Source organism: Danio rerio, chromosome 11 (assembly GCF_049306965.1).
Source record: "Danio rerio strain Tuebingen ecotype United States chromosome 11, GRCz12tu, whole genome shotgun sequence".
Taxonomy (NCBI): Eukaryota; Metazoa; Chordata; class Actinopteri; order Cypriniformes; family Danionidae; genus Danio; species Danio rerio.
This window is the reverse complement of record NC_133186.1, coordinates 29,458,441-29,474,375: the sequence shown is the minus strand read 5'-3', so window position 1 is coordinate 29,474,375 and position 15,935 is coordinate 29,458,441. Positions and strand designations below refer to the sequence as shown.

General features: G+C 36.2%; 1 protein-coding gene across 4 annotated transcripts in view; it reads right to left on the bottom strand.

The window, feature by feature from the left end:
* Window positions 1-203: 203 nt before the first annotated feature.
* fbln2 (fibulin 2) overlaps window positions 204-15,935 on the bottom strand; it is a 153,958-nt gene continuing 138,226 nt past the window's right edge. For all 4 annotated transcript variants that reach the window (XM_073916775.1, XM_073916774.1, XM_001341241.7 and 1 more), the window contains 5 exons: window positions 13,259-13,384; window positions 11,199-11,315; window positions 9,061-9,189; window positions 6,901-7,024; window positions 204-1,562 (listed from right to left, as the gene is read on the bottom strand). In XM_073916775.1, the coding sequence (XP_073772876.1) occupies window positions 1,205-1,562; window positions 6,901-7,024; window positions 9,061-9,189; window positions 11,199-11,315; window positions 13,259-13,384 (854 nt within the window). In that variant the 3' untranslated portion in view covers window positions 204-1,204. The remainder of the gene's footprint in view (window positions 1,563-6,900; window positions 7,025-9,060; window positions 9,190-11,198; window positions 11,316-13,258; window positions 13,385-15,935) is intronic.

Here is a 15,935-nt window from a genome sequence, read left to right as displayed (position 1 = left end):
AGTACAATAAAATGCTTTGTTACTAGTGTAATCATATCATCATTAAATTTGATGAGGGTTTATAGCTAAAGCATCACGCTGAAAGCAAAGACAGCCTCAGGCCACAAGATGTGGTTCCTCTGTTCGCCGCTAGGAGGCGATCTTTAATTTTTAATCACAAACAGAAGTGACAAACATCTCAAGCAAACTCCAAAACACAGATAGAAGGAATGATGGTGTTGCTTTATTGAGGAACTGAATCCATTAAGGGAGATAATATGTCTTGCATTAATATACTTATGCAATACTGATGCATTTGGTTGTTTCATGAGTTTACCTAATATGTTTTGATAATGAGTAGGAATGTGTTCTGATATCAGATATCAACATATCTTGAGATGATTTGAAGCTATAACCCTGAGATGAATTTTCAAGACAGTAATACATCAAAACAGGTGTAGTATTACAATGTAAAGACATACAAATTGACGTTTATCAATACAATATTCTCAGTGCTGCTTTGGAGCTTACACACTCTTCATGTATGCGTGTCAAATGTTTCCAAAACCGTATATTAGCACCAAGAGCTACGAACGGAGCGCGTTTGAAACAGTAATAATAACAATCATACAGCTTTTTAACTGCTAACAATGATTACAAAAACAATGTCTCTCGTTTGCAGAGGTGAACTGAGGTATACTCGTGGGAATTATACACAGATACGTTTTTAAATACAGTTATTTGCTGTATCGGATGAGCTGTGAAATGATTAGACGTTTAAACGGCACAGCAGTTGAATGGAGGATTTGTGACAGCCATTACAAAACCCCTAATTCTACCTCAGCTCTATTCTGCCAACCCCCTAGGAGAAACCTTGTGTTGTTAGGAAAAAGTAATGAAGTGCTATAAAAAGCAGTTTCAGGCAATCAAGATAAATTGGTGCGGTATAAATAGCATCTGGTGTAGAGTACTTTTGATACTTTGAAGAGGAAAAACTAGGATTTTTAAAAGCCAAATGTTTCTGTCAGTCTCTATGCTCTGTCCTGTTTGTTCTCGCTCTACTCAAAACAAGCGGTTGGATCCCAGTGGGAGAGTCCCATCAAAGTCTCTCTGAGCAAAAATCCGTTAGGCAAACAGAAGCCTTAAGGATCTGCCAGATGACAAACAACTTCAAGACGGAAGCCTGAAGAGTTTAGCACCATGCGAAATCAAAGGTGTCATCACATCACATAGAGCTTGCTGTGATGAACACGTAGATGCGGGCCAGGAAAGTAGTGAAAGTTCCTTGACGTAGCAGCTTCATTTCTACGTCGATGAAGAAGTCCCGTGGCTCTCGAACCTGCCGGTGTAGGTAAACGGCGCCGGTGAAGCTGTTGAGCTTCCGTGTGCTGAAGTAGCCGTCTTCATTTCCGCGCGGGATGCTGATGATGATGTTGTCGCCGGAGTATGCGGGTGAAGGTCCAATTCGAAAGATCTGAGCTGGGATGACGATGTTGGTCTGGAAGCTCAGTTGGTAGTAGGTGATGCGTAATGGCATGGTCTGGCATTGTTGGTAGTTGGGGCAACTCATTCGTTCACAGCGTCTGAAATTAATGGAGATGTTAGAGTTTTGATCAATGCAATGTCTAAGGGGCCATTCACACAGAACACACTTTATTACATTACAATGTGCTACTTTTACATAGTTTTTTCATGTGAACATGCAGTTGACTGACATGCGTGACTATTACACTAACATCTCACATCTTTTGTGGGACATAACACATGAGTGCTGCGTTTTTAAGATGACTTTTATAAGCAGTGCTGCTCATCAATGTCAGCTCCAAAACAGTGGACCAAACAGTAGAACTTAGTGTGCTTTTACATGCTTTCACTTTCGTATTCGACAAAACACATTTAGCGGTAGGAATGACATTCCGCCATACTCATAATTCTTACTTCATATGGCCGTATATATGGCCATAAAACACTGTGATGTAGCCTGGTTTGTTAGTTCTTTGGATTGTTTTGCTCCAGAGTTTGTTTCAATCGAGCTGAGAACACCTCATTCAGACAATCTCGGACTGATTGATTTGGCATGGATCCGAGAGCGATTGCTGGATTCACATATGCCAAATGAACTGCGCTAACTGGGCAAATGGGACAGCTTCTGAAGCAAATGTCTAGGTGTGAAAACACCCTTAGAAGCAGGACAAGTGTTGGATGCTTCTGGGTATATTAACAAAGTTGCATTTTAAAACACAATGATACATTTTGTGGTAATGGCCCCAAAGAGTTTATTCTGCAAACTATATTTAATGGAAAACCGCATGTGTTTAAAGAAAGAAAATCATTGGAAAGACACACTGAAATTTTGCAAAACTACTTGCAAAACAAAACAAAAATAAACAAAACAAAAAACCTAAACAAACTAAACCAAACAAAACAGAAAACATAAAAAAACTAAAAACAAAACTAAAACAAAAAACCCAAAGCAAAACAAAACAAAAACTAAACCAAACTAAACAAAAAACTAAACCAAACAAAAACTAAAAACAAAACAAAAACTAAAAACAAAACTAAAAACAAAACAGAAAAAAACTAAAAACAACACAAAACACAAAACAAAATAAAACAAAACAACAAAACTAAATCAAACAAAAACTAAATACAAAACAGAACAAAACACAAAACAAAACAAAAAATAAATAAAAACAAAAACTACAAAACACAAAACAAAATAAAACTAAACAAAACAAAAAACTAAACCCAACAAAAACTAAAAACAAAACACAAAATAAAACAAAACAAAAGACATTGTCAATGGTACTACAATACAAAACAAAATATAAAGACCTGTTTACAAATTTAGGTCACTGCTACAATAAAACACAAAACAAAAACAGAGACCAACAAAACACAAAAAAGCTGATCAAACAAAATGCAAAACAAACTAAACAAAACATTTACAGTAACAACAACTAACAAAACAGAACAAAGAAAGTAATTACTGTAATTCCAGAGTAAACGATTGCAGAGTAAATGTCCCTTTAAGCTCTAAAAAAACACCTTAATTTATAAATCCAGCTTCAACTTGTAACTCGTCTCGCACTGTTTGTGCTGAATAAGAACTCAAAATTTGCAGAAGATTAAGGAGCAGGTGTGAGCTTACATTTCTAAATAATATGATTTATGATTTTCACCTACCCAGTGATAAAACAGCAACAAAAGAGAAAGAAAACCCATAAAATTACACTGAATGGGCCACACAGCACACTTAGTGGTTGTTGTTTTTTTAACTGGATCAATAAAAACCACTAAGTAACATCCTAAATCACCCTTGATAATCTTGTTCCACAGATTAACTAAATAAATCGTACAGCACGACATACACAGGTAACATTGAAGTAATTCATTGATACTGTCAGCTAAAATGACCACAACCCACATGCAGTGTCTCTGGCCCAGCTGACTCCTTCAGTGCTGTTAAATCTCTGATACAGCTCAGAGTCTCTGGAGGGTGGACGGTGAGCAGTGGGAGTTCCCACCAATCACAGCCCGTGCTGACACTGGCCAGACGTGTGTGTTTGAACTACTGCCTAATCAAAGCAATCTGGCTCCATTCCCTTAGCTTATAGCAGAAGCCATGCTCTGTTAGGAGCCAGTAGGATGCTACAATAAATGTTTTTGTACCCCAAAAAGTGTGTATGTACATCTGTGTGATTATCACCTTCACCATTATGAAAAAAATTATTAATTTTGTAAAAGAGTCCACTGTCAGTGTTTGAGATTAAAACAATGCAAATGGGGTAAAAATGCATTTAAAGCTTAGTGACATGTTGCCTTGCCTCCTAGCAAGGATATTGCTTTATGTTTGATTATAGGTGCTTTTACATCTGTGGTTCGGACCAAGGGCACCAAAGAATACATTGTAGCATTTTTCTGCCTTTTTGCGTCCTTTTCATACCACACCACTGCTTTGGTTCGAACCAGTTGAAAAGAACCAAAATGCAGTCATGTGACAAAATCCACATCACTCATTGGCCAGATGTTATTCAACGTGTTTTCTAAAGTGCTTTTGGATTGGTCAGAACTATTGTGCAGGAAAATGCCACACGACACGTTATACAAACTTTGCATTTCGAGAATGAAGCGCGGCTGCGGCTTCAAACAAACAAACATCGAAGGCGCATCGCAAGTCACTTCTGGAGAAGGCGTGAATTATTTAGCTAAACTGCGACGTTCTCATTTTCCAGAAATATTACCAATGATCCATCATGTTTTTCCCTCTCTCTCTCTTTCTCTCTCTCTCTCTCTCTCTGTTTGAAATTGCTGGTAAAGCACTGTCAACAAATATATTTCCTCCACATCACATAAGATGGCACAGCGCATCCGACTACGGCAGCTGAATTATGCGCAGTACTTTTTGCGGTTGTGTCTGTTTTAGTTCGAATCCTGTTCTTACCATAAACGAACCGCCACAGGGTTCGTTTAAAAGGGTTCTTCGTTTGGTCACAGGTTCTAGCAGTCCTCTTTTTGGTCTGCTTTTAGTGCGCACTCGAGTGTGATTGCTACGTTCACACCTGCCCAAACGAACTACACCAAGAGGGAAAATGAACTCTAGTGGGATTTAACCAAATTAAATTTAGCAGGTGTGAAAACACCCTATGAAAACAAAGTTAAAATCCTGAAAGTAAAATGTTTTTTAGATGTTAATTTCAGTCTATTGTCAGTTTTAAGGGTATTAATTAGAAAGTGAGCTCGAAAACAGTGACAAAATTTGCATTTAGAAAAAATAAAACTGATACAAACACCCCTTGCAGTCTTCTGCCTAAATCAGGGGTGTCCAAAGTCGGTCCTGGAGGGCCGGTGTCCTGCTGATCTTAGCTCCAACTTGCTTCAACACACCTGCCTGGAAGATTCTAGTATACCTAAGAGCTTGATTAGCTTGTTCAGGTGTGTTTGATTAGGGTTGGAGCTAAACTCTCCAGGACACCGGCCCTCCAGGACAGAGTGTGGACACCCCTGGCCTAAATGGATCAATGATTTAACATCACCCAACCAAACTTCAGTTTCTTAAAATGCTCTCTAGTATCTGACATACCCTGCTCTCATCAAGATGCTTCTTATTTGCTTTTCATTTGATGCACTTGATCTCAACCACTATTGGCTGTTTTTTAAAGGAGGAGGAGCTACTCTAAATCCCACCCTCTTTTATTTTTCAGTTGAGATTACGTCAAACAGAAAAAATGCACATTTTAAAGCACTTCACACTTTAATAGTTGTTGAACGTATTCACTTCAGCAAATGTGATCATTTTAAATTTAATAAAGATGACCAGTGTATTTTTAATGAATCCACAATGTTAGCAATATTAATGTTACCAGCACAATGGATAGCAATGTCTACATCAGCGCAAGCATGACAGATTGTCTACCAAATCTACACTCAACTCTTTCTCTGGGTTTCTCGGCTTCTCAGATGCTAGATGCTGCAGTGTTTAGAGTCCTTGCTAGAGTGCCCACCTCCCACACCAAAATAGCTGGTTTATACCTGAAGTTGTCGAATTGATTGTAAACAAATATTTGTATATTGAGTTGTAAACATTGATGAATTGGAGCTCTGGGTTTTTAATGTTGGAAAATACTTGCAGTTGCAGTGTATGTACAGTTTGTGATCATATTTTCGTTTTGTTGATCCAATTATTCATAGCTTGCAACAGATAGAAATATGACTGGTTTGGAGTGCATTTCTATGGAGATCTTAGTGTAGCTGCCATTACGGCCCATTTTTTTTTCCCGCCAAGTATTCGCACAAGTCACGTAACTGAAAACTATCAATACAGCTGGTGGTGTCTGTGGCAACAAATTCAGTGGGATTCAAACAAATGAGGTTCCAGCATCTTGTATGTAGTATGCCTTAGATTATAGGAGTAAACATTACTTGCATAGCTATGACTTTGATATTGGAAATGGCAATCGGGTTGACGTCAGAACCCATCAGGCCGACGTCAATGTCCAACGTCCAACCTAAAATCACCCAAATATCACATCTAAACATGTTACATCTTGACATTGTGTGGACATTACCACTATGACATCTATCAGACATTGGATTTTGGTCACTTTTCAACACAACCTAAAATCAACCAAATATCAACATAATTTGACATTGTTTTTAGAGTTTTAATCACCTGACAGCATGACCTAAATCAAACCTAATATTAACGTCTTATGATGTTGTGTATTTGCTGGGTAGCTAGCCTTTGTTTAACTCATCTCCTATGCCTCAATCCCAGCATTGAAAAAAACAGGTGCACTAAGAAGTATGCTAAAAATGGCAAACTCTAACATATGTTGCTAATATATCTCAATCCCATCTAGGTCACGGCACTAACATAACATATCTGGATCTGCTTACCCTGCTCAGAACAGAATTCCAACTGCCATTTCCAACATGGGAGATGGACACACTAACAATGACATAAAAGACTGCTGTCTCTAGTGTCACAATGCTGTCTCGCTAGTGTGCCTGTCAAGGCCAGGAGAGTGAGGTTTAGCTACACAGCTTTAGCTACCTAGCCTTCATTATACCAACCCTATGCTCCGCTTATACCCCACTAACATTCTGGTCACAGCGGTAATGCAGGATTCAAACCTTATTTCCAGAATGGGAGGTAGGCACGCTAACAAGGACCCTAAAGACCATAGCTTCTTACTAGCAGATACAATGTAAGCGTATTAATAACTCAAACAGAGGGCTGACAATCGTATTCCGCTGCTGTAAACTTGGCTATAATTTCATGCATCGAGCAGCCTAAAACTTCTGATTACTGTGGTAAGCTGGACAGAGTCCAACCAAGCTGGCAGGTTCTCTGTTGGAGCCCACATGTGTTCTGCATGATAAATGTGATTGTGAAGAAAATCAGCGGGCCATACTTACATGTCTGACACCCTCCTGTAGTTGTCAGGACATTCAAACGACAGACAACGGAAGCCTCCTTGGATGTTGAAGCACGTCTGGGAGGCAGAGCAATTGTGCGATCCAATGGCACATTCATCAATATCTGAGAACAATAGAGAAGACAACAGCTAAGTAGTTCAATCGAATATAGTCTCTGAGATCTCTTGAAACTTTCATTTCACTATACTTTTCCTAAATATTCCTTTCATTCTCCATTCTTATATTAAAAAATAGTAAATGGAAATTCAATAGCAAACCATGTAAGAGCTTATTACATGAATAGATATCTGAATGGCAGCGCATGTTACATTTTACCCAGTTCCAATCAACTCCAGCCGTGTTAGAAGTGGCGACTGACGTCTGTGGTGACTAAACCGCCAGGCTCCATTCAGCTAGGAGTCAATTTTGGCCCCTCCAGAAGTAATTAATTATGCATCTCATTTTACAAAAGCAAAGTCCTCGTTACAGCTCGCCGGCTCCAATCTACAGACTAATTCGTTTGGTGCACGCTAGCGCTAACCTCCGGGAGCATGTACAGGCTCTTCTTCACCTCTCATCGACTTTTCTATCTTGAGAGCCTGAGGGAGTTTCGTCAATTTCGTGATCTTTCAGAGAGAGATGGAGGACACTGAGCAACACAGTGATGAACCCGAGGTTAGCTCCTCGCAACTCAATGTGCCAATTAGAGAAATTAAGGCTTGAAATTGAGTTTGTAGCATTTGGCTTTAGAAAGGTGCTGGGTGGAAAATGAACCACAGCTTAAAGAGAGGAGATAGTTCATCACAAAATTCTGGTCGTTTCGTTGTTGTGTCGTTTGAAATGCATTTGTATTTCTTTCTTGTGTAAAACACAAAAAAGACATTGTCCAGAAAAAATAGAAATTTAAAAAAGTCAAATGTTCAATTTGCTTTTTATAGAGGGATTCCAGAGAGAAATTATATTATATTATATTATATTATATTATATTATATTATATTATATTATATTATATTATATTATATTTTTTCATTCATTCATTGTCTTTGTGGCTTAGTCCCTTTATTAATTAGGGGTCGCCACAGTGGAATAAACTGCTAGCTTATCCAGCATATTTTTTACGCAGTAGATGCCCTTCTAGGTGTAACCCAACATAGGGAAACACCCATACACTCTCGCATTCACACACATAAGCCATGGCCAATTTAGCTTTTCAAATTCACCAGTACCGCATGTCTTTAGACTGTGGGGGAAACTGGAGGACCCGAAGGAAACTCATACGAACATGGAGTGAACATGCATACTCCACACAGTAACGCCAGTTGCCCCAGCCGAGGCTCAAACCAGTGACCTTCTTGCTGTGAGGCGACATCGCTACCCACTGCGCACCTTTTTATTATTATATTATATTATATTATATTATATTATATTATATTATATTATATTATTTTATATTATATTATATTACATTTTATTATATTATATTTTATAATACTATATTATATTATATTATATTGTATTGTATTTCATTGTATAATATAATATAATATAATATTTTACTATATTTTATTTTATTGTATTATATTATATCTTATTATATTATATTTTATTATACTATATTATATTATATTTTATTATATTATACTTAATTATATTATATTTTATTTTACTATATTATACTATATTATATTATATTAATTATATTATATTTTATTTTATTATACTGTATTATATTATATTATATTATATTATATTATATTATATTATATTATATTATATTATATTATATTATATTACATTTTCTGCCAGTCTGACACTGGCAGAAAAGTTTACATAATTATAACAAAATATAAAAACCAAAATATCAAATTAAACAACAAGATATTGTAACAAAGCAAAATATAAAACAACATAACAACATAAAACTAACTATAAAAATAACACTAATCATAAAAATAACAAAAACATTACGAAGAAAAAAAACATTAATGCAACATAAAACAAAGCATGATGCAGTATATAAAATAAAACATTATCAGCAATATCAACACAACCACATATTAAGATGATTTATAGTCCAATCAAAAGACAAATCCTGAACAATTGGTCTTACACATTGAGGCTTTATTTATACAGAAGATAAAGCAAAAACGTAAGTGTTACCTTGACAAGTGCGTCCATTAGCTGACATTGAATAACCATGAGGAGGACAGGCACATGTGTAGCTCCCTGGCACGTTCACACACTCAAACGCACACAGGTTTCCAATGCTCTGTGAGCACTCATCAATATCTAGAAGAGAAATAACAGCACATAATCAGGGAGAACACTAGACACTTTTAAAAGAACATCGCAACAAACTACATCACCGACTACATTTACATGGACATCAGTAATCAAATTATTTGCCTCATATGAATAAGACAATAACATGATGAAGGTGTTTACATGAGTTGCTTTTTGAATGTTCCTTTCATGATCCCATTTTACATGTTATAGCACATAAATCGATTAACATCATTGCGTCACCACACTATACACATTTCCTCCAGAGTTTCATGTAATTTTGGGTGTACCATTTCTAATTTGTCGCCTTTTTATCTGCAGTTTGGCACTTTCACTTTCATTCAGGAACATTTGAGTGTGGGGTATGTGAGTATGGAGTACGGACTGCTGGAAGAGTGTAGTTTTAATGGAATTTGATATCGCTCGCTGAATGATAAGAAAAAAAAAAACTCTGCATTTTGCGATGTGTTTCTGAATGATAAGAAAACAAAACTCTGCATTTTGCGATGTGTTTCTGTGGTACTTTACTGATTCAGTAGGTGCAGAGAATAGTGTTAAACAGCCATGTTTGTGTAGACTGTCCAGTCACAAAATGTGCCGAAAATCTTAAACGACAGTTAGAGTTTAATTAAGTTGTTTACATGTCTGTACTGCACTTTAATAATGCGACTAAAATCGGCATACTCCTTGTCTTAATTCAATTTCAAGTTGTACAATTCAATTCAATTCAGTTTTATTTGTATAGCGCTTTTACAATGTAGATTGTGTCAAAGCACAATAAATAAAAAAGTTATTTATTTATTTAATTAATTTAATTGTATTTTAACAATACAATCATATTAACCGAAACAATGGGTGACATCAAGTACAATAATAAACAAGTAAAATTATATATAAATAAATTAAAATAATAATATAATACAATAATAAATACTGTGCAAAGGCAAACTATCAAATTAAATAATATTTACAAAGTCCTTATAAAATTTCACAGTTTTTTTTGCTATAAACATTTTGTAAAGTAGTAATTAAACAATTTAACTCACAAAGAAAATTCTATGATGTAATGATGAAGAAAATTTACATTTGTGAATATAATATTTACCCAATGAAATAAATAAATTGCCTATAAACTCTACGTTATGTTTGTCATGAGAAAAGTAACAAATTATATCACACATGGAAAAATCTGTTAAACTTACATTTTGATGTAAAACACTTTAACATGGGCATATGACAACAGATGATCAATTGATTCGATACTTCATTTATAGAAGACACAATTTGAATAAGGATTAAGAAAACACCACACTGTATCTCTTTAAGGTGAGATACTGCCAGGCAAAACACTGTTCTTTCATGCCAGTTTTGTGATTTGGTGCTTTTTAGCTTTTCTCATAGACTGTTTTATTATTTTTTTTTATTTTAAGGTTTATGGAAAGAAAACAAACAAAACTTTTAATCACAATTTTTGTCTGTAGATTTTACATAGAGTTCATATTTTCCATATTTATACTTCAGCAGCACTTACATGCAGTACATCAAACTTCACAGTTTTTACAGGTTTTACAGAAAATAATTATACTTGCACATAATTTACCAGATTATAAACAACATTTCTTCTACCAAGAACTATGAAAATGTGTTTTGTCTCCTCGCTTTTATGAAGTGAGCGATAAAAATAAATGATACAAAGATATTCCCACAATCTCCTTTGTAAAAACCATTGACTCACAACAAAACAAAACAAAACACCTCACTAAATCCAATGTTTAGTTTTTTTTTTGTGCTTGAAATGTATGCAAATTATTACATATTTGATGAAATAATAATAATGATAATAATATAATAATAGTAATAATAATAATAATAATAATAATAATAATAATAATAATAATAATCATTATAATAATAATCACTGACAAATTTATTAATACATTTAAATATTAGAAAGCAAGCCAAATTGTAAAACAAAAAAGTTATTTATCTAATCAATCAACGATGTGTGACTTCACCTTCACAAGTGTGGCCGTCCTCTTTCAGGTAGTAGCCTGCTCGGCAGTAACACTGGTAAGAGCCGTAGATGTTTGCACACTCCTGACTGCAGGGATTGTTGTCACATTCATTAATATCTATGAGAGAGCACAGAAAACACAGGTTTTTGTATCAAAAATTGTTTGCACGCACAAACACGCATATAAAATGACAGCATTGAGTACATTGGCGAGGTGTTATAACAGTGCAAATATGCAGGATAAATCTAGCAAATCTACTCAAAACCTGGAAATATTTGTTAGGGGATAAAAATATAACAAAATAAAAGAAAATAGGGGAAGAAAAGATAAAATAAATAAATAAATAAATAATAAAATAAGATAAAATAAAATAAAAATAAGATAAAATAAAATATAACTGTGTAGGTCACTTATAAATTTAATAAGACGGTTTTATCTTAAAGGTTTCATCTTTCATATTTTATTTACAGATGAAAATATGTAAATTCTAACAAAAAATTACATTATTAAATTGTCCTAAAAGACATAAATGAGGCAGGGATTGTTATCACGTTCATTAATATCTATGAGAGAGCATAGAAAACACATGGTTTTTGGATTAAATGTTGTTTGCATGTACAAACACGCATAGAAAATTACAGAGTACATTGGCAAGTGTTATAACAGTGCAAATATGTAGGATAAATCTAGTAAATCTACTCAAAACCTGAATGATAAGATAAGATAAAATAAAATAATTAAAAAAAAAATAAATAAATAAATAAGACCAAATAAAATAAGATAAAATAAGAGAGTTCTTTCATTCATTTTCTTGTCGGCTTAGTCCCTTTATTAATCTGGGGTCGCCACAGCGGAATGAACCACTAACTTATCCAGCACATTTTTACGCAGCAAATGCCCTTCCAGCTGCAACCCATCTCTGGAAAACATACACAAACACTCATTCACACACTACGGACAATTTAGCCTACCCAATTCACCTGTACCGTATGTTTTTGGACTGTGGGGGAAACCGGAGCACCCGGAGGAAACCGACGCAAACTCCACACAGAAACGCCAACTGAGCCGAGGATCGAACCAGCGACCTTCTTGCAGTGAGGCAACAGCACTACCTACTTCGCCACTGCTTCGCCCCAAAATAAGATAAAATAAAATAAGATAAAATAAATAAGATAAAATTAATATATAAATAAATACGATAAAAAAATAATAAAATGAGATAAAATAAAATAAAAGCGTGTAGGTCACTAATAAATGTAAGAAGACTAATTTTAAAGGTTTCATCTTTCATATTCAATTTACAAATAAAATGCTGTAAATTCTAACAAAAAATACATTAATAAATAGTGCTAAATTACATAAATAGGGCATTTTTAAAACTTTTTTTTTTTAAATAAAATATTGCTGTGGCGAGGCAGTGGCGGAGTAGGTGGTGCTGTCGCCTCACAGCAAGAAGGTCGCTGGGTCGCTGGTTTGATCCTTGGCCCAGTTGGCATTTCTGTGTGGAGTTTGCATGTTCTCCCTGCCTTCGCGTGGGTTTCCTCCGGGTGCTCCGGTTTCCCCCACAGTCCAAAGACATGCGGTACAGGTGAATTGGGTAGGCTAAATTGTCCGTAGTGTATGAGTGTGTGTGTGAATGTTTCCCAGAGATGGGTTGTGGCTGGAAGGGCATTTGCTGCGTAAAAAAACTTGCTGGATAAGTTGGCGGTTCATTCCGCTGTGGCGACCCCGGATTAATAAAGGGACTAAGCCGACAAGAGAATGAATTAATGAAAATATTGCTGTCCCCTTGCAACCAAATTGAAAGTCACCTAACACATAATCCCTCAGGCTGTTACCCGCCATGTCCTTGAAATAAACTCTGAATTAATGAAGGGATCTGGTCATGATGGGACTAATAAAAAAAAAAGTAGCAAACAACCTGGCTGACAGCTTACTTGTCTATTTTTGGTTTTCCACTCGATCTGTGTCTTGCTTTAATTGGAAAGAGAGAACATTCATACTGTCTGAGCACAGGCAGACTGATCCGTGTTCAATTCTGCCAGTGCAAATGGATGTACCTTCACAGTTCTTGCCATCAAAGGCCAAGGAGAAGCCTGTGGTACAGGAGCACTGGTACGAGCCTGGCGTGTTTTCACAGGTCTGGGCACAGAGTCGGCCCGGGTACCGCCAACACTCATTTACATCTGCCAGCAGACAAAGACACATACAGTAAAGTTGCTATAATACAAGAAGGGTATAAAAAGTAAACAGGATTCAAACTGTGGTTATTCTAGGTTTCTATACTCTGATTCCACAACAAGGTACATAAATGTGCAATTTAAAAAAAAAGTACCGGATATATGGCATTCGCTTCAAAAACTTTGTGAATCCTATGATTTGATGCAGTACTTTCAACCCAGGCTTATTCTGAAAATGTACTGCTACTGTATATACTGGACATTTCTGGAGAGCGCCAAATATGTCCCAGGTGGTACATTTTTTGCCGTCTTTGTTTTCATGAATCCACCAGAGGCCAGCGTACCTGGCTGCACTAAAATAAATGAACGATTATTTAAATCTCAAATTTCTCTTGTGCCATTTGCACCTGCTGTTCACATGTAAATACACCAGAGGCCGCTGACGACTGACTAACTAACTGGCTGACCGAAGGACTGACCCACCCTCCTCCTTCCCTACACCCAATCAATAGTGTTTTCAAAAGCAATCCAGAAAAAGCAAAGCTCTCACGGCAGCTGGATTTTTACCATGTTTTCAGTTTTCACCACATACTCAACCTGCTATTTACGTGTTGTTTTTTTGGCTTCTGCTTGGGTCCTAAACCCTTTCTGAAACCATTCTTCGCTGGACTCGAACCCCATTGTCATTAAATGCATCTCAAGTCTGCCGCCATACATGGCAAGCTACTGGACAAACTGGTAACAGTGGGAAAGCCGTCTATATGAAGGTAAGTGACCAGCTGTAAGCGCAAAAAGGAACCATGTCTTACCGCCCCATAGCATTTGTTTTAAAGATGAAATGCAGCCAAACATACTTCTGGCTACATCATTCCCGATCTCCAGAAATGTATATAGGGGGACGTTTTCAGAATGAGCCTATGTTGAGTAGATTAAAGCATGTATCAAACTGCCAAAGTCACATGATTTTAGCACACAAGGCGTTATTATGTTAGCAGACAAATTTCTGAACTGATCCCAGACCAGTTTATTTTTTCAGATGTTTTTTTGAAGACATGATAATAGAAGGAATAAAAGTAGATTTGAACAATCATAAAACAATCAAAACTATTCAAATATCTGCATAGACACTAAGGCCCAAACTCAATTCTATTTTTGTTCCCCTACCCCTTCACCTGTCCTTCCCCTTTACCTCTTAAAATTGAGTGTAAAGGGGAAGGGCTTCAAAATTAACCCCTAAGAATTGGGACAGCACTACAGCACCTGCACACGACATCATATGTCATCATGATCTCTTACTTCATATGAGATCAGACGATCGCGACTGTTCGCGACCGATCCAGCTGCTTTCTTCTTGAGTATTTATCTTCAGGAAATCAATGAAGGCATATTTTATGTTATCATACTGATATAATGTGGCAATACGATCGTAATACTGTGCATTTAACACAGCGGCCATATTTATCTATGTAAACACACCAAGAACAACATTGACATTACAGCAGACACTGTAAAAAGCTCATTCCCAGCCACTACTTTTCTGACCGGGTATTCGAGTAACATCGAGTGATTATGGATATATTAAAACATGTGTTTGTTTGTTGGAAAACTTCGTAATAATGACAAAAAACACTAATTTGTGGATCTCCTTACTTACGGGTGTAGCTATCTACCGTTGTGGCTGGTGAATTCCAGGAAATTTTCTTAACCCTTGGTTTCAAGTGTGGTCCTGAAAAATTCTTCGTTTAAAGGATGTATTCACCCTTTCTCCTAAGCCTTAAACTTGTAAGCTAAAGAAAATTGGGACACCCCTACCCCTGCAAAACGAGAGGTAGATTTGGGATTGGGTGCATATATTTAACGGTATTAGATGATTAGCTAATTGCATCTGATAAGTTACACTTTCTCACACAGGTGAGTGGGCTTGACAAACCACCTGTAGAAACACTCTTTGATCTCTCCGACACTTTACCTGACACTAGTTTTTGCACATTTGCACCAGACACTTTCTTAACATCACCACATCTAAAAGAAAACTTGTGCATTTATGAAGTTTGATTCACACAGGTGAGTGGGCTTGACAAACCAGAAACACTCTTCTCTCTCTCTCTCAAAAAAAAAAAAACACTCCCTCAACGCTAGCACTTAATTCCCTGAGCACAAAGAGTTTCTTTGTGCAATTAGCACTTCTTGTGTGTATTGCCTCTTCTTGTTGAATTGCTGAATGCCTCCTCAATTGTAAGTCGCTTTAGACAAAAGCGTTTGCTAAATGCCTAATTGTAAACGTTTAATAAAAAGTTTACTGCGTAAAGTACAAAGTATTGTAAATGTGTATGTTTACAGTGTAAGATCTGTATTTATTTATATTTGCCCTGAGATTTCATTGTTTTTATGCTGTTTTGAAGCAGCTATTCATTTTCCAAAGCAACTGGTTCAACTGATTCAAAGCTTTTTTTGTTTCAAGCTTCAATCTACTCTGTTCTGATTGGTCAGTAGTTGGCCCAGTTTACTTGTGATTGGTCTATCACCTACAAGACATCTCAAAAACCAAACTCATCCC